Genomic DNA, 18166 nt, shown 5'->3' on the forward strand with positions numbered 1-18166 from the left:
GCCGTGGGCGCAGTGCTCACAAACAGCTCTCCTCCTGCCTGCACCCCTTCAAGTATCTGGCATGCTGCAAGGTGTGACTGCAAGTATGTGAAGTCTCTGGACTCCCCTCGAAACCGCAGCCCACAAGCAGCTGCCTCCCGCCAGAGAAGTAGTGCTGGCTGGTGTGATGGCAGCCTCGTTCTCACAAGGAGGCCAGGCCAAGTGGCTCATGGTGGGAGTCAGGCAGTCTGACCCCCAGTGGCAGGTGATCTTGGGAAGGTGCCTTCAGGAGCTGCCTGGACGGGCCTGGAGACCTTGGTCCAAACAAGTGAGAGTTACCACCCACCCCTGTCACCCCCGCAGGCCCCCTGGGTCACAGGAACTGGCCTTGGCTGATAGGGTACTCCAGAGCCACAGCAGAGAACTCCCCCACTGTCACATGGAGGGAAGTAAGAGGGAGGCGGGCAGGGGCAGGTGTTGGGGAGGAGACGCTTCAGCTGGTGACCGAGAGGACAAGTGATGTCTCTGCTGAACGCCTCCCTCTTGAGCAGGGTGGGGGCCCCGTGGGAACCTGCCCTCCGTGGAGCCTCCCGGGGATGCCTGTCCCAGAACCCCATGTCTGTCGCCAGCCCAGATTTCCATCCAAAGCAGCTGGTTGGCCCCACACCCGCCCTTGGGTGAGGACTTCCTCCCCTGTGGGACCCTGGTCTGTTCCCCCCGCCCCACCCAGAAGGGCTGCGGGAGTGGGCTGGATGGAGGGGAGGTGGGCAGGACACCAGCTGTCAGCTGCCTGCCCTGGGGTCCACGCCCATGAGATTGCCCCCAGACTCCTCCTGAGGATGGTCACCTTTCCAGAGGGGCGGCTTCCTGAGAAGGGAGGCGGTGTGGCTGCCTGGTCATCAGGGAGCTTGGAGTAAGTCACAGCCTCAGGAGAGCCCCTTCGGGAGTCAGGCCTGGGCCCAGGGCACCCTGGAACGGGCAGACCTCTTCGGGGACCCTGAGGCTGGCAGCCAAGCAGATGATGATGAAGCCTTTGGTGCCCAAATGCTTCCTTGCTGAAGCCTGTCTCTAGAGACAAGAAGGCCGCTTCCCTGAATGCCGTGAGGTGAGAGTCGCTATGATCACACAGCCATGGGACCTGGGGGTGCAGAGAGGCCACCCCTTCTCTCTCCAGAAGAGGAAGGCCAGGCCCAGTGCAAGTGCGTGCCAAGTCTCTTTAGTCGTGCCCAACTCTTTGCGACCCCATGGACCATAGCCTGCCAGGCTCCTCTGTCCATGGGATTCTCCAGGCGAGAATACTGGAGTGGGTTGTCATTTCCTCCTCTGGGGATCTTCCCCACCCAGGGATCAAACCTGCTCTCCTGTGCCTCCTGCATTGGCAGGTGGGTTCTTTACCACTGAGCGACCTGGGGAGCCCCCACCGAGGTCCAGAGCCAGGACCAGTTTCAGCACCTCTAGCTGCAGGGCAGGGGTCCCTGCCACAGCCACTGGCCCCAGCAGCCCTCCGTGGTGGGGGCCTGGGGAGTCAGGGGCAGGACCCCTCCTGTGAGCTGTCGGGGTCACCTGGCTCTAGACAGGAGGTGGCCCGAGGCGGGGACACACATTGCAAAGCCGCCCCTGCACTCCCTTCTCTCCCAGCCGGGTGCTCGGCGCCCACCCCCAGAGGTGCGGGGGTCTGAGGGGCACAGTCCCCAGGGAGGAGTGGACTGAGCCAGACCCTGCCCCTGGAGCTGAGCCCGGGCCCTCTGACGGGATCCGTCTTCCCCAGGGCCCGAGGGGTGTGGGGCCGGCCTTGCTGCGGACTCCCAGGCCGTCGAGCCACAGCTCCTGGTCCTGGAAATGGGGTGCCAGATGGGATGCGGCCTGGGGACCAGACCCAGGACAGCCCCTCGGGCGGAGCTCGGTCCCAGGTTTTGAGCTTGGGTCCACGGACGATTCCGATTCCACGTCTGTGGCCGAGGAAGTCAGGCCGGGTTGGCACAACACGCGGCGTGAGCGGAGCCCTGGGCAGGTCACCGTCAGCTTCTAGGGCAGCGGGCAGAGCCGGGCTGTCCTGAGGCAGCCCCCCCCCCCCCCCCGCTGTCTGGTGAAGGGGCCGTCTGTCCAGGCCGCCCTCTGAGAGCTGAAGCCACTCTGCCCCTAATGATCGTAATGACACTCCGTCCTCCCGCGGACCCTGTCATCTGCGGGCCCACACGCTCTGGGAAAACAGTAATTACTCCTTCCTGGACCTTTGAGGTCGGTGGCTGCTCCCCCTTTGGCGGCGGGGGCACCTGGGAGAGGAAGGAGGCCCCTTACCCCATCTGGGTCAGGAACCAGAGTCCGCCGCGGCGCGGGCCGCATCCTCGGGCGCTGCCCCATGGCCCTGACTGCAGCCTCTGGGCCCAGCATGTCCACCTCCTGGCTGTTTCCCCTGAGCGGGAAGGCCGTCCTCGTGGAGCGAGGGGTCCTGCTTCCCTGGACCGGGGCGGCAGGGGCCCGAGGCCCCCCAGGCCAGCTCCTGACCTGTTGGTGCCAGCCCACCACAGGTAGACCCTGGAAGGGGGCTGCCCGGGGCCCTGAGAGCTGACCCGCAGCCGTGCGGCTGTGCCGGAGGCGGGCAGAGAGGGAGAGGCGGGCACAGAGCTGCTCCCTGTCCTCCTGGTCTCCTCTGAGGGTGCCGGCGCTCGGGGGACAAGGGCTGGGGGCAGCGTGGGGCCGGCACCGTCCTAACGCCTGTCCTTGCCCCCAAGGCTCCATGTATGATGGCCTGGCCGACAACTACAACAACTACGGGAGCAGCAGCCGGAGCAGCTTCTACTCCAAGTTCCAGGCGGGGAACGGCTCGTGGGGCTACCCGGTAAGGAGCCGATCCTGGGCGCTTGCGGGCACGGCCCCCGGTTTGAGCAGGAGAAAGCATCCTGGCTGCTGAGAAGGGGGTGGGGGGCAGCAGGGTCCCCGAGGGGAAGCCCCCATCTCTGACCGGTCCGTCTGCTTGGCCATTATTTCACATGTGGTGCTACTGCGCTCCTTCCGGGCAGAGTGGGTATTTCTAAATGTATCAAATGAGAACATTTTAGAAAAGGTGTAAAGAAAGCATCTTTTTTTTTAAGTCCATTTTCTCATATGTCTGATTTACTCATGGTTCTGAAAGAAGTTTGATTCTTGTGGTCCGGTCATGGGCGTACTTAGATGTTTCTAGAAACATCCCCAGGGGCCCCCTCCTCAGTGGGTGCTGATGACCAAGGACGGGACTCTGGAGGTCCCCTGGGGGGGCGGGGGCGTCCACGGCGGCCAGTTCTGGAGTAAGAGGGTGTGTGCCCGGGGCTTGAGTTTATAAGTTGGACAGACCCACGTTGAGATTCTAGTTGTGCTGCTATGGGGCTTGCGACCTTGGCCGAGAGTCTTCCGTGCCTTAGTCCCCCCACAGGTAGGATGGGTCCGACAAAGTCTATCTCTGGGTTGTTGTCAGGCCTAAACGAAACAATATGCATTGAAAAACCCGAGCATAGTCCTTCTTAAGAAACTTATTTTGATTAGCACAATGAGACTATCCTCGATGCCTCCAGCCAAGCCCTGTCTCCGTCCTTCTCTGTGGCCTCACGGCTGCGCCCGCCACCCATTACTGGGCAAATACCTCTTTAGCCCTAACTCCACACCAGGCACTGAACCAGATGCTCTGGTTCAACCACACAAGCCCACACAGGAGTCTTCTACTCCAAATCGGGGTGCTGGGTTAGGTGACGCCCAGGTTTCTGCCCAGTCTGCAGATTCCGTGGCTTTATTTTTGCTAACGTCCACATCAGCCTGTGCTGATCCAGGAGTTCTGTGAGGCCCCTCGGCCTGGGCAGCGGGGACATCTTCTCCAGGGGACTCGGCTCTGTGCGCTGGGTCTTGGGTTTCGGCAGCTCTGGCTTTGAGCCCACGCTGCTCACAGATGTCACCCTGATTGTCAGGGTCCCGGGCAAGAGGGAGGTGGATGGTCTACAAGTTAGATGTTCTCTGTCATCCCCTTGATTCCTTCCTCCCTGAGGTCTTGTTGAGGCTCATTCGGGAGGACTGGGCTTCCCTGGTAGCTCAGACAGGAGGACTTGCCTTTCTTGCATGTCACAGGTTTAACTAGGTTTGCTGTGCATTCATTTGCCCTCCTTTTTCAGATTCTTGATGTCAGTTGATAACACCAGTGCCAATAACTGATGAATACAGTGAGCCCAGCAGGTCGGTAGTTCAGGCACAGATGTGAGCAAAGGGCTTTGACACATAGACTGATGACCGGGCAGAATCTGGAGATGACTTATAATGCCGTGCAAAGGGTGAGGAGAGAGGAGGGCAGGTCCCTGGACGGGGCCAGCAGTGAGGATGAGTAAGCTGCTGACTGAGCAGTGTGTGTGTCTTCACGGCGGTGCGTTGCCCAATCGGAACCTGGGTACCCGGGCGCGAGCCCTGGGCACTGTGGCCCTGGCTGTCAGCTCTCCCCTCCGTGGGGGCTCCACCTGCCCTGGGGGGGGCATCCCCCAGGCAGCGTCCTCAGGTGGGCCGTGAGGGGTTGTCTCAGCGGACCTTTGGACAGGGCCCACGCGGAGCTCTTCCCGAGGGGTTGATCCCAGAGCCTGAGTGTGGCAGGGCTGAGCGTTTCTTCTGGCCGCCGCCCCCACCCTCGCGGTGCCTGCCTGCTGACACCTGGTGAGAAGCCCTCCCTCCCGGGCCTCCTCGCTCCTTCTCCGCTGGCGGGACTTCAGACATGACTCAGGGCCGGCGCTGTCGGGGCACGTCCCGGCTCCGCTCCGCTCAGGAGGCTTCTGGGAACAGCGCACGAATGCGCGCACACGGGGATTTGGCGGCGGGAGGGGCGGGGGGCGGTGGAAGAATTGATGCTGGAGCCAACGGCATGTCAGCCAGGATGGCGGAACCCAGCAGGTCGGGACTCGGGCCGGGGAGCAGAGGGCGAGCAGCGGAGACGCCAGGAGAGCCTCAGGCCGAGGGGCTGTCCCAGGGACGGAGTGCCCAAGCCAGGGGGCTTCAGCCCCGCCCCCTCCCCAGAAACCGGCCCAGAGGGCGGGGTGGGGGCGCGCAGGCACGCGGACCCTCCTCAGAGGAGCCTCCAGCTGCCCTCGGAGAAGCAGGGAACTGGGAGAAACCCAGAGAGGACGCCGGCAAGGCGAAAGCAGGCGTCGGTGGCTGAGCCGCAGGACTGTACCAGCCCTGCCATTACTCGTGACCCCTAAAGGTTTTTATAAAATATACTGGTCGTTAGTGCCATTTTAGGGGCCCCCTAACAAAACCAGCCCCATTTCTGTGTTGTCAGGACCTGTGTTTGAGCAGAAATGACAGTCAGCCCTCTGAGAGTCTCACTTCTCAGGCTTGAAACATTGAATCAACTTCAGATAACAAAGATTGGTCACCCCTGAGCATGGATTTTATCTAAATATGCCAAGTACCTGTGGACAGTTCGAAAAAGGAAAGTTCTAAAGGTGTTTAAAAAGCCGTATGATTCTACCTTATATTCTATTTCAGCAATAGTCTTCTAATTTAAAAAATGTGGACGAGATGTATATATGTGTGTATCAGTCTCTCAGTTGCGTCCGACTCTGAGACACCATGGTCTGTAGCCCGCTAGGCTCCTCTGTCCAAGGGATTCTGCAGGCAAGAGTACTGGAGTAGGTTGACATTTCCCTCTCCATATATATATGTCATCATATTACTTATACTATTTATAATCTACAACCACTTATATCACAAGTCAGCCTTCCCAGGTGGCACCCAGTGGTAAAGAACCCGCCTGCCAATGCAGGAGACGTAAGAGGCAAGGGTTTGATCCCTGGGTCAGGAAGATCCCCGGGAGAAGGGCATGGCAACCCACTTCAGTACTCTTGCCCGGACAGTCCCATGGACAGAGGAGCCTGGCGGGCTACAGTCCACAGGTTGCAAACTGTTGGCCCTGCCTGAAGCCATGTAGCACACATGTACACACACATCACAAGTCAAGAAAATTTAACCTAGAGGGTGTTTAATAGAATGAAGCAAAGTGAATCTGATGCACCATCCAGGGGCTTGAGGAAAAGAACCGGTCCAGAGAAAACTCTTGGCTGGTCAGTTGTCTGTTCTCTTCTGGTCGTTCCAGCCTCCTGGCCCTCAGAGACCGAATCTAGGGGCGGCATCGCTAGAGCCCAGAGCCAAGAACCTTGGGGAATGGGGAGCAGGGAAGCTGAGGTGAAGGGTGGGGCATGCCCAGCCTTGTTCTCAGGACCAGGCTCGGGGAGTGTCAGAGCCCAACGAGGCTGACATTCCACAGCTGAGGACACCCGGGCCCAGCGAGGCCCAGGGTCACACGGCTGGTGACGGGGCAGTGGACGGGCCCGGCCTCCCGGCTCTCACCCTGACGGGTTTTCCTGTCCTCACTCCAGACATCGATCTCTGCACTGTAGCACTACAGCCCATTCTGGGGGCTCAGACGAGACCCGTGACTTCACACGCCCTCACTTCCTCCCTGCCGCCCCACCCATGCCCACCCCTTCCTCCCCGCCACCAAGAGCTGCAGGCAGCGGCCCCCGCTTCCTTCCTGCACTCGGCTCCAGTCATACATAAAGAAATGCAATTTTGGAGGCCTGTTTAGCCTAAAATGTTATTTGTTGTTTATCTGATCTTCAGATTTAGCTGGGTGTCCTGTACTTGCTGGATCTGGAGACCCCAGGTCAGTGTGTGTTTCCACTTATCCCTGTAAGAGAAACAAGACCCCCAAGCGCCTGTCTCTTAGGCTGGGGATCCAGACAGAATTTCCTAGGGGAGGGAAGGGAGGCTGCTGCCCCTCTGAGGGTCCTTGTGCCGGGTCCCTGGAAGCCAGCTGCTGTCACCCTGGCGTGTCCTGGACGAGGCTGCAGCCCGTGGACAGGTTAGGCTCCTGAGAAAGGTTCTGGGTTAAGGCGTCAGCCTCCTTCACTTGCGCCTCCAGCCTGAAAAGTTTTCCACAAACCAAGAGGTGCGTCATGAGCATTCCATCCCTCTGGGCGTCACACGGGTGAGCGGTGCTTTGGCTGTGGACAGGCTGAGAGCATCCTGCCGGGAGCCGATCCCATACGGTAGTAGCTGCCAGGCGGTCTGGGCCAGGGATCCCCCGGGGGCGCCGTGTTGAACCCCTTTTCCGTGCTCAGTTACACCAGACCAGCGCTCGGAGGGCCAGACTCCCCAGGAGAGTGACCAGGGGAGAGTCTGTCTTCATTCTGGTCACTGACCCCATTTTTCTATTTCATCCCAGTCTTCTTGGGCTTCCCTTGTAGCTCAGCTGGTAAAGAATCTGCCTGCAATGCGGGAGACCTGGGTTCAACCCCTGGGCTGGGAAGATCCCCTGGAGAAGGGAATGGCTACCCACTCCAGTATTTTGGCCTAGAGAATCCCATGGACTGTATAGCCCATGGGGTGGCAAAGAGTCGGACACGACTGAGCGACTTTCACTTTTTCAGGGCAGGCCAGTGGTTAGGACTCCCTGCGCTCACTGCTGAGGGCCCAGGCTCTGTTTGGGAAACTGAGATCACACAAGCATCATGGCACTGCTGGAAAAAAAATTATTTAAAGAAAATACCCAGGATTCACTGCGAATCTTCCTCCCAGCCTCTTCTCAGCTATACGTGTTCCTGACGTGTTAGTGGTTGATGAGCCCATCACGAACCAGCCTCCATGTTCTGGGACCCCCTCCCTGAGGGGGTGGGCACACAACACCCAGAGGTGCCCCGAGGCCCCCTTCTGTAGATGAGAGGGCTGGGCTTGTGCAAGGCTCCGTGGGCGATGGGAACCCAGGCTCTGCGAGCCGCGTGTGCGCGGGGTCTGTGGGGCCGGGCCCAGGGCGAGGGGCTGCCGGAGAGAACGTGGTGGGACCCTTGCCCTTGAGGCACAGGAACAGCCTATCTTTGCCAGCAGACAGACTGCTCCCAGAGGCGGGTGGCACAGAAGGACCCATTCTTAGCTTCAGCTCGCCTGTCTCGGCAGTGGGTGAGAATTCCTGTTTCGAGGGCAGGCGGGGCTGTGGACAGGACGCGCCAGTCAAGCAGGAGGCCTTGGTTCTGCTCTCAGCTCGGCTGCTACGAGCAGAGGGACCTGGGGCTCATCTCCTCTCGAGACCGTTCTCGTCCTTGGAGGAAGGCTGTTGGATGACATCCTAGCGGAGGGCTCCTTTGGCCTTGAGTTTTCAGGTTTTGTGTGGCTGGAGAGCAGTCTGTGAGCGGCTGCCAGGGCCTCACGGTGGTCTCCGGGTGGGGCGGGGCCACCCCCAGGCCTGTGGGTGCACTGCCTTCTGCTTCCATCTGGGCCGGGCACCGGGGAAACGGCGGCTGGCTGACCCTTGCAGCAGCCACAGAGCTGCTCGGGCTTCGTGCCCTTCACTTTGCAGGGAGGAGGCAGGCCCTCGAGCTCCCTACAGAGGAGGGGAGGCCCCTGGAAACTGCCGCCTTGAAAGCCCAGGCCTGCCTCCTGCCCTGCTCCCCTCTCTGAGTTCTCTGATCGGTTTGGAAAGTCCCGGCAGAGAAGCAAGTCCCGTCCAGGCGGGCACGGCTCCTGCCCCCAGAGGGAGTGGTCTAGGTGCTTGCCAGCCCGGGTCCTCTGCCAGCAGTGACGCACCCCCACCCAGTCCCAAGGGCCCCGGGCTCTCGCCGGGCAAGAAGAGGCAACGATCCTGCTGCCGAGGGACAGAATGTGCCCGAGAGAGGAGACGAGGGAGTGGGGCCGGGGGCTGCCCCCTGCTCCCTTCCCTGCAGGAGCAGCCCCCGTCTGACCGCAGCTGGCCCCCCGGGTTCACCAGCAGGGTCTCCTTGGCTCTGAGGTCTTGTGTCAGGTGTCCTCACTTGGGGGAGAGAAGCTGGCACCCAGGGGCTTGGAAGGGAGAGGATGCAGCCCGGGAGCCATGCAGGCAGAGTCCCAGGGCAGCTCTGGGCGGGTAACTGAGCTTGGAGGGCTGCCCTTCGCAGACAGGAGGGGCAGGGGGCTGTCCAGGCCTGGGGCTGGCACCGGGCACCTGGACACAGCCATCACCCCCAGTAGGGCAGGGCCAGAGGCCGGGCCCGGAGAAGGCAGGATGTCACCTGTCTGGGTCCCAGCTGGTGGGCCCCTGGGGGGCAGGGGGCGTGTTTGGGAAGACGTGTGCCCGCAGGGGGCTCAGTGCAGCAGAAGGGGGGAGGTCAGACTTTGCCCGCCCGGGGCAGTCTGCAGTAGTCCTTCCCCATGGGGCTCGGGAAGGGGCGCCTCCTCCTCCGGGGGAGGACAGAGCCTGATTGCGTTTATGTCTTCTTGGCTTTAATCCACCTGCCACTTCCGGTCAGCGTCTTCCGAGAAAGGCCGCCCCCCGCCCGCCCCCCGTGAGCCACCGTCGGACTCACCTTCCTTCTCATGAGTCACCTCAGAGCCTCCGAAACTTTGGAGGGGAGATTTGAAGACTCAGGGCCGATCCTAAAGCTTCTTTATTTTGCTCCAGAAGAAAATTAGCGTGTTTTGGTTTTGCCTTCTTTTTTTTTAAGTCCTGACAAAAACTAGTTTCAGCCGACAAGTCTTTAAAGCCCTAACTCGCTTATAACAGTGTTAGTGATAAACACTAACAGCATGAGAGCCTGGGATGAGGTGCTGTGGCAGGTGGCAGAGTGACTTAACCTCCGGCCTCGTCTCCTGGGTGTCAGTGGCGGGCAGGCGGGACCAGGTCAGGCCCAACCCTGGTCCCCGGTGTCCTGGAGGCTTGGGGACAGGGCCCCGGGGCTCCGGGTGAGCAGACGGGGAGGCCGGCCGAGCCCCTGCCGTCACGCTGGGTGGGTGCAGCCCAAGGAAGCCAGGCTTGGGAGCCTCTTGAATAGTGCAGCAGTTTGCTCTCCCCATCCTGTCTGCACTTCCGGTCCTGGCATCCTTGTGGGGTCGGAGCGAACCGGGCCTTGGGGTTCCGATTCATTAGCGGGGAGGTCAGGCTGCACCGCAGTGCAGGGCCTCGTCCAGCAGATGCCTCACAGGTCTGCTAGGCAGAACCGGGTCCAGAGCCCACTCTGCGCTGTGGGGGGGTGTGGAGGGGAGGGCGGGTGCCCGGACCTCGGCTTCTGCCTCTCCTGCTTGGCTCCAGAGTGGACAACAGGGGGCAGGGGCGGTGAGGGGGGAAGAGGGGCCAAAACACCGCAGGGGGTCTGCTGCCTGCCTTCCCTTGCGGCTTCCTTTTGTCACCGGGCTCACCCGCTTGGGACAAGAGCAGCAAGCAGCCATTCCCAAGCGGGTGGATGAGGCCCCCACCCCTCGCCTGTAGGGTGGGGCCCAGCCTCCTAGCCCAGGGCCCCTGCGTGTCTCTAAGGAGGCCTTCCTGCCTGGGAAGAGCAAACTCAGCTGAGAACCCAAATCGGGGCAGGCGATGGGAGGTAGAGACAGCTGGGGAGGGAGGCAGCTTGGGGGCTGCACAAGGGTGTGGCCGGGAAGGGGATGAGGGCAGGCTGGTGGGTTTGTTCCCAAGCTCTGAGCTGGGGAGAAGGGCGCGTCCAAAAGACTGCAGTCGGGCTGAATCATAGACGCCCAAAGGCAGAAGCCTGCAGGACTTGCTCTGGTTGGGGAAACGCAGGCTCAGAAGCATGAGGGGACGGCCCGAGGCTGCACAGCCACTCAGGGAGACCCGGCCCTGGGGCACTGACCTCGGGGCCCCTTGTCCAGCAGTCCCGTCATGCTGTCCCTGCTGGGAACCTGGGCATCTGATCTCCACTGTCACTGTTTCCACAAAAATCATCACACCGACAATTATTCCTTAATTTTAATAGACTGACTTTAAGCGTTCGCCCTCCACCCCGGCGACGGAGAGCCCGTGAGGGCACCGCGGCCGTGTTCAGGCGAGGCTGCTCCCGGCTTCTCTGGTTGTCACAACAAGCTACAGGTTTTCAAAGCTACACTTTTGAGTAACAAGCCTTATTAAAAGGAAAACGTGATTAAAAAAAAAAAATCTAGGAAGTGTATTCACTTTGAAAGGAAACTTTGTATCAGTAACTCAAGAGAGAGAAAAAAAAAAAACAGTATCCTTATTTAAGTCCATGCAGAGATGACTTTTTTCTTCCTGCTCAGAAAAGGGAGGTCGGCAAATGTTACAGACACGTCCAGGCAGCAGCCCCGGCCGTCTCCTTCTCGGGAATCAAGGTGGGAAAAAGCTCCAGGAGGCCCACAGAGCAGGGGGGAAGGGCGGGGTGCCGTGCAGGAGGCCAGAAGGAGCTGGGGGTCCGGGGGCAGGCCCTTCTCCTCCCTCTAAGCACCCCCAGGGCGGGGAGCGAGGTGGCCGGGCTTCTAGGGCCCCGGGAAGCACAGTGAGGCTTGGCTGGTTCCGGGAGCTCGGCCTTTACCTGATTCTGCACCCAGCTTGGTGCAGGGGTGAGCGCGTCCTCCGGCTCGCCCTCCTCTCGTGACCTCGCCAGGCAGCTGTGCCCGATCACAAGGCTGCCTCGCCCACAGGCATCCCCGGGACAGAGGGCCTCCGCCCGGCCCTGTGGGCATGGAGCCGAGTTGTGGGTCACCCAGCCAGGCACCCGAGCTCTTCTTGAACGTCTCCCACTGTCAGCCAACGACGGGGGCAGGCGCTGCCGGGGTCGGGGGCCGAGGGGAGGCGGTTTCCCAGGTGCCGGGCCGGCTGGCCCCGGAGGTGCTGGGGCGGGAGCCACGCATGCTGCAGGGCCCCAGCTGCAGAGGCTCTGGGCCGCTGGACGGCACGCATGTCACCAGGCTCTGGGCTGCTGGACGGCACGCATGTCACCAGACTCTGGCGGCCGGGTGACTGGAGGGCGAACACCGGGAGAGGTTGGAGGTCTGAGTCCTGCTTCAGAGTCAGCCCCATCTAAGCTGCGTGGCCTTGGCCCGGCCTCAAGTTCTCTGAGTTATGAAATGCTCTCGGGGCATTCCCTGGTGGCCCAGTGGTTAAGACTCTGGGCTTCCACTCCAGTGGCTGCGGGTTCAATCCCTTGTCCAAGAGCTAAGATCCCACATGCCACATGGTGCAGCCAAAAGAAAGAGAGGAGAGAGAGATGCTATAAGAGAGAGCTCTGCCGTCTGTCCTGACACGTCATCAGCCAGGCGGGAGGAGGCGATTGTGAGGCTCCAGCAAGAGGAGGAGTTGTTCAGTCGCTCAGTCATGTCCGACTCTTTGTGACCCCGTGGGCTGCAGCACGCCAGGCCTCCCTGTCCTTCACTGTCTCCCAGAGTTTGCTCAAACTCATGTCCATCAAGTCAGTGATGTCATCCAGCCATCTCATCCTCTGTCGTCCCCTTCTCCTCCTGCTTTCAGTCTTTCCCAGCATCGGGATCTTTTCCAGTGAGTCAGTTCTTTCCATCAGGTGGCCAAAATATTGGAGCTTCAGCTTCAGCGTTGGTCCTTCTAATGAGTATTCAGGGTTGACATCCTTTAAGATTGACTGGTTTGATCTCCTTGCGACATGTCCAGGGGGATGACTGGGGGGATCTTTGCAAACTGGAGCACCAGGCCTGCTACAACAGTGATCACAGGATAGGCTCAGGGCATGTCCAAAGACCTTCCCCATGGAGTCTCTTTAGAGGTTCACCTTCCAAAGCAGGGGTCGGTCAGCAGACCCTGGAGCTCCCAGCCAACCTTCCCGTGAAATTCCTGGCTGTCTCCCCAGCAGGAGCGCTTCCTTCACCAAGGAGTTTCCAAGGAAGAATCTGCCCCGAGGACTTTGCCACCTCGCGGAGTCTTTCCTTTGTCTTATGGTTGGAAGCACCTCCTGGCTCAGTGCTCCGGGGCGAGTCAGGGCCCAGTGATCCCCCAGGCCCCTGGCACAAGTTGGGGTGCCTGGCCCGGGAGTCTCCCTCGCCCTCAGGTGCGGTCTCTCAGGAGTCCACCCTTCATCTGAGGTTCCAGGGGTTATTTCACGTGGGGGCCTTAGAAGGGTCCCCAGAATGAACCATCACTGGAACCAAGGAGCTGCCTCTGGGTTCAAAAGAGCTTGGGGCTCTGGGAGGGTACAAGGACTGTGCCTCGGACTCGCCTGAGCCCATGAGAATGGTGGCTGACTCTCAGGGGTCCTTTGCCTCTTGGGTCTGTTGAGAGCTGCCTCTGAAAGGCAGTCCCCTGCCAGGGGGTCCTCCCCAAAGTGAAGCGGAGATGTCCACATGTGAAACCCGAAATCCCAGTTCCCCAGACCTATCCTAGGAGGTCAGGAGCTGAGGAAAGCCTGTGTCTCAGGCATGCAGGGCAAGAGTTTCAGAAGACCCAGCCTCTCCCACAGTTCAGGGATGGAGCAGGAAGTAGGATGTGAAGGCAGAGCTGGGTGCTGGAGCTGAGTACCTGAGTTGGGTGTTGGTGCTGGGTGCTGGAACTCAGTACCTGAGCTGGGCGCTGGAGTGGGTGCTTCAGCTGAGTACCTGAGCTTGGTGTTGGAGCTGGGTGCTTCAGCTGAGTACCTGAGCTGGGTGCTGGAGCTGGGTGCTTCAGCTGAGTACCTGAGCTGGGTGTTGGAGCTGGATGCTGGAACTCAGTACCTGAGCTGGGTGTTGGAGCTGGGTGCTTCAGCTGAGTACCTGAGCTGGGTGCTGGAGCTGGGTGCTGGAACTCAGTACCTGAGCTGGGTGCTGGAGCTGGGTGCTGGAACTCAGTACCTGAGCTGGGTGTTGGAGCTGGGTGCTGGAACTCAGTACCTGAGCTGGGTGCTGGAGTGGGTGCTTCAGCTGAGTACCTGAGCTGGGTGCTGGAGCTGGGTGCTTCAGCTGAGTACCTGAGCTGGGTGCTGGAGCTGGGTGCTTCAGCTGAGTACCTGAGCTGGGTGCTGGAGCTGGGTGCTTCAGCTGAGTACCTGAGCTGGGTGCTGGAGCTGGGTGCTGGAACTCAGTACCTGAGCTGGGCGCTGGAGTGGGTGCTTCAGCTGAGTACCTGAGCTGGGTGCTGGAGCTGGAGCTCGCACCGTTGTTTCTTCGGACATCACACGTCGGGGAGGCCAGCTCTCAAGGTGCAGGGTGACCAAGTGTACGGGCCCCGCCCGCTGCCCCGTCACCAGGAACAGCAGAGCTGAGGTGGCCTGACGCCTGCCGTGCTGAGAGCAGCAGTGGGCCCAGAGCCCAGGACAGCAGGCTTTTCAGGGCCCCGACTTCTCTCTTTGGAGAGAGCGGCACCTTGAGGCAGCCATGCAGGCTCTTCTGCTTGGGCTTCACGGTCCAGATACTTCAGAAGATCTCTGAGTCACCACGATGGTTCTCACCACTGACTGGTCTCTGTGAACCCTGACCCCACCATCCCGGGTTACAGGGGACACTAGCCATTGTCAGCCAGCTCTCTGGTGAGATCTCTGCTCCCAGAATGGACATCAAAATGTCAGTTTATCCACATTAAACAAATCAGGTGCTAGAAGATGCCTGGCAGCTGGCATCAGTGATTTCAGATCTCCGTGGTGCCCCCCTGCAGCCTGCGAGCTGGTCACCCACCAGCAGTGTCCAGTTCACAAACCAGGGCCCCTGAGTGGGCACTGCTGTCTCTGGGTGCAGGTGATGGACTCCTGGGACAGCTCCTCCCCGCCTGGGGGACTGCAGGGCAAGGCACCCACCACAGCTGCCTGCAGCCCAGATGGCAGGGCCTCCAAGCCCAGGGCCTGCTCTTTCTGTCCTTCATGCTCCGCACCAAGCCCCGTGCCCGGGAAGGAAGGGAGGCCGGCCCAGGGCGGGCCCCTGCTCCCAGCCAGGGAGGGAGTGGCGTGCCGGAGGGGGCAGGGACCGGCACGCCCCCACCCTGCCCCCGCCCAGGTCCCACCTTTGGTGACTCAGGCTGGCGGTTCCCACACTGACACAAATTGCCGAGTAAGCAGTCACCCCATCCCTGGGAAGCTCCCCACGCCCTGGGCCCCGAGTTCCCCGGGGAGCCCTTGCTGGGCGGGGCTCTGTGCTCTCCAGACCCCTGGGCCAGCGCGTCACGTGGTAAGGCCCCCTGCCGCCTGGACTGGCCGTGGTGCCGTCCTGACCGCTGTCCAGGAGGATGGCGGGCTGTGGTCTGTCTGCTCCCCTGGGCAGGGCCCTGGCTGGGTGCTGAGTGGGTGCAGTGAGATGGCAGGAGAGGTCTGTCCCCAAGGCATCTCCAGTCTGGGTTCTTCAGGAGCCCCTCACCAGGCCAGGAGGGCGAGGACCCCACGAGGTGGCCCTGTGCTGGCTCTCACAGAGGCCCTCTGCGGTGACGCTCTGCTGGGCACGTCTGGGCGGGAGGGGCCGGGTGTGTCCACCTGAAGCCGGTTAGCCCAGCCCCACCTGCCCAGCGAGGCTTGGTCTCAGGATGGGCTTAACAGGCAGGACACAGACCTGCTTCTCACCCAGGCCTGCCCTGTGCCCCTCCGGCTGCCACAGCCCGAGGAGGTGGGGGGGGGGGGTGGTGCTTGCGCTCAGGAGCTTGAGGCCCCAGTCCAGGTTGCTTTACTTACTGGGGACTAGTTGCCCACAGGACCAGACTCCTCGCCTCTGAGGACTTCCCAACCTCAGGAGGGGTGGGAAGAGAGCTTACGTCGAGGAGAAGGGTTGGGGGGAACTCAGAAGTGGGCAAAGTTCCCCACTTCTCTACAAAGGAAGGGGAGAGGGAGATAAAATGGGTTACAAGACCTCAGTCATTAGCTGAAGTGGGAGCAGAGCGGGCCCTGGCCCGGCGAGGCTTGCTGGGTGGTTCCAGGTACAGAAACGTGTCTGTCCGGGGCCCCCCCAGGTGTCCACAGGTGGCTCTCTGGTCAGCTCTGCTCCCAGGCTCTCCCAGGGTTCTAGCCTCTGGCGTGTTCCGATACACCTGAGGCTGGCCTTTCCCAAGGAAGCTTGAGATAGCTAGACCACAGGGCATGTGCGTGTGTGAGCGTGTGTGTGTGTGAACATGTGTGTATATGTGTGTACATGTGTGAGCGTGTGTGCATTGAGCATGTGTGTGCATGTGTGAGTGTGTAGGTGTGTGTGCATGTGTGCGTGTGAGCATGTGTGTATGTGTGTGCATGTGTATGAGCATGTGTGTGCGTGTGTGAGCATGTAAGTGTGTGTATGTGTGCATGTGTGTGTGTGAGCATGTGTGAGCATGTGTGCATATGTGAGCGTATGTGTGCGTGTGAGCATGTGTGTATGTGTGCATGTGAGCATGTGTGTGCACATGTAAGCATGTGTGTGTGCGTGCGTGTGCACATTTGTGCATGTGTGAGCACATGTGAGCTTGTGTTTATATGTGTGTATGTGCGTGTGTGCATCTCACTGTCCTTTGTAGGCAAAGCCGTGGGCACTGCCAGCAGACCAATGTCTGTGCGTGGGGTGAGCCGGGTCCCCCGGCCTGGCCAGCACTGAGCTGCCGCTCGGCAGTCTGGTGGGCATCTGCTCGGGACCCGCGAGGCAGCACTGGGAAGCGTGCAGGTGTTCTCCCTGGCCACAGCAGCTGTGAGGTGCTCCTGGCAATTAGGGCCTGGGGACCGGTGCAGCACTTATCCCGCAGTGCTCAGGGCATCGTGGACAATGAAGAATTGTCCTGCCCACTCGAAGAAACACAGTGCTGTTCCATCAGAAAGCTGCCCGTGTGGGCAGACCAGCCTCCTCTGCCTTCTTGGAACCCGTGCTCTGAGGCCACGGCGTGAGAGCAGCCCCACCCCTCCCGGGCCGCCCTGGGTGAGGGCTCGGCCCCTCCTGTGCCCGGGCAGCCCGCGGTCCCGGTCTGAGCGCCAGGGCAGTCCACAGCCGCTGCCCTACCATGAGCCTCACCCTGTGCCGTGCCCCCCAAGCCTCCTCGCGTTGAGCTCTCCCTGCCGCCCCACATGCCGAGCAGGCCTTTGGGGCAGGTAGAAGAAAGGGGCGAAGGTCACAGGCTCCAGCTAGGATGCCGGCATCTGCATGTGCTGGGCTTGGACCCGGGGACTGTCGGAACAAGGACCGGGAGTGTCGTCTCTGAGGACAGGCAGCTCTGGGCTGCATTTCCATTTAAGGCTCAGCCTTCGCTCCAAGGTGCCGTCATCGGCTTCCTCCCCTGAGGAGGGGGTGTGGCCTCCAGCCTGCAGCCTGGGGGCCGGCTTCCTGTTTCTCACCATCAGCGTGTCTCCGGTGCGCCGCTCGTGTGCCAACCACAGACACGCAGACGGCAGCCTGCCCCACTGACCGCCATCCCTTCTGGTCCCTTTGCGCCTTTCCCGCCCCACACACCTTTGGGCTTGGCTGGTTTGACCCAGTCTGGGGGTGAGCACCGCGCCTGTCTGGGTGCACACCGGCCTGGCTGGTGAGCAGAGCACACCAGAGCACCGTTGCCAGGGTGATGGGGGCTTCTGAGTTGGTTTCACCACTGACCGGAGCTTGACCACAGTGGCTTCCTGCCCCAAAGGCTCTCTGTGCGGGGCGAGGGGGCCTGGCCGAGGGCCAGTGGCTGGACCTAGGGTGGAGGGGGCTCAGCCGGCTGCCCGACCACACCCTTCTGCGTGGGCGCGTGTGTGCACGCGTACACGCACACACACACACTCATACTCACTCACAGGGTGGGGCAGGCAGGCTCTGGGCCTCAGCTCACCCCGGCAAAGCTGAGTGCGAGTCGACCCCTGGTGCACGCGTTTTCTCTGGTTTGCGTGGGTCCTCTGGTCTCGGGGTGAGTCAGAGCCGGCAGGCCAGCAGTTGGCTGCTCTGCTCCGTGAGGGCCTCGCTCTTCGAGCCCCCGGCTCTGCAGTCTCTTCCCAGGGCGCCCGACTCCCCGCCGGGCTCACACAGAGCCCTGGGGGCACCTCGCTGTCCTCCAGGTTTGCGGTTCGGTTGAGCCTTGCCCGCCGCTCCCTTGATGCCCGTCTGACGGCACAGCCCTGGCCACCCTGTGCCCGCTGCAGCCCCGGGCCTGCCTCGTGGGCGCCGGGGGCCCAGGAGCAGAATTCCCTGCTTTGGCCTTGGAGGGGTTCCCCAGAATGCCCTCTGCCCTGGTCGGCGGGAGGCGAGATGAGGAGTTTAGCAGAGAAACGACGATGGGAGAGTCCTTTCAGGGTGGGAGCAGTCCCCCGCGGAGCACAGGCGATCTCGGGAGCCGGGGACGTCTGCACAGGACACGCGGCGGGGCTGCGGCCGGGGACTCGGGTTCCAGCCCCGCGGTCGCACTTCCCTCCGTGGGAAAGCCCCCGCCTCCCTGAGCCACCGGCTCCCCTCTGGACCCGGCCCACTGGGACCAGGTCAGTGGCTGTCTGACCTTTTCTGGCTACAAGCCACGGTAAGCCGTACGCTTGACACACAGCCCAGCCCTTTCTGCATGTCCTGC

General features: G+C 61.4%; 1 protein-coding gene across 2 annotated transcripts in view; it reads left to right on the forward strand.

Annotated features, from left to right (window-relative positions):
* The window catches only part of PKP1 (plakophilin 1), a 41326-nt gene that overhangs the window by 6668 nt on the left and 16492 nt on the right, over positions 1 to 18166 (forward strand). Inside the window, exons 1-2 of one of the 2 annotated variants that reach the window (XM_043924153.1) lie at positions 2309 to 2507; positions 2712 to 2818. In XM_043924153.1, coding sequence (XP_043780088.1) covers positions 2339 to 2507; positions 2712 to 2818 — 276 coding nt within the window. In that variant the 5' untranslated portion in view covers positions 2309 to 2338. Of the gene's footprint in view, positions 1 to 2308; positions 2508 to 2711; positions 2819 to 18166 lie in introns of those variants that run through there. The other variant, XM_043924152.1, reaches the window with a different exon arrangement.

The sequence above is a fragment of the Cervus elaphus genome, chromosome 14 (genome assembly GCF_910594005.1).
Source record: "Cervus elaphus chromosome 14, mCerEla1.1, whole genome shotgun sequence".
Taxonomy (NCBI): Eukaryota; Metazoa; Chordata; class Mammalia; order Artiodactyla; family Cervidae; genus Cervus; species Cervus elaphus.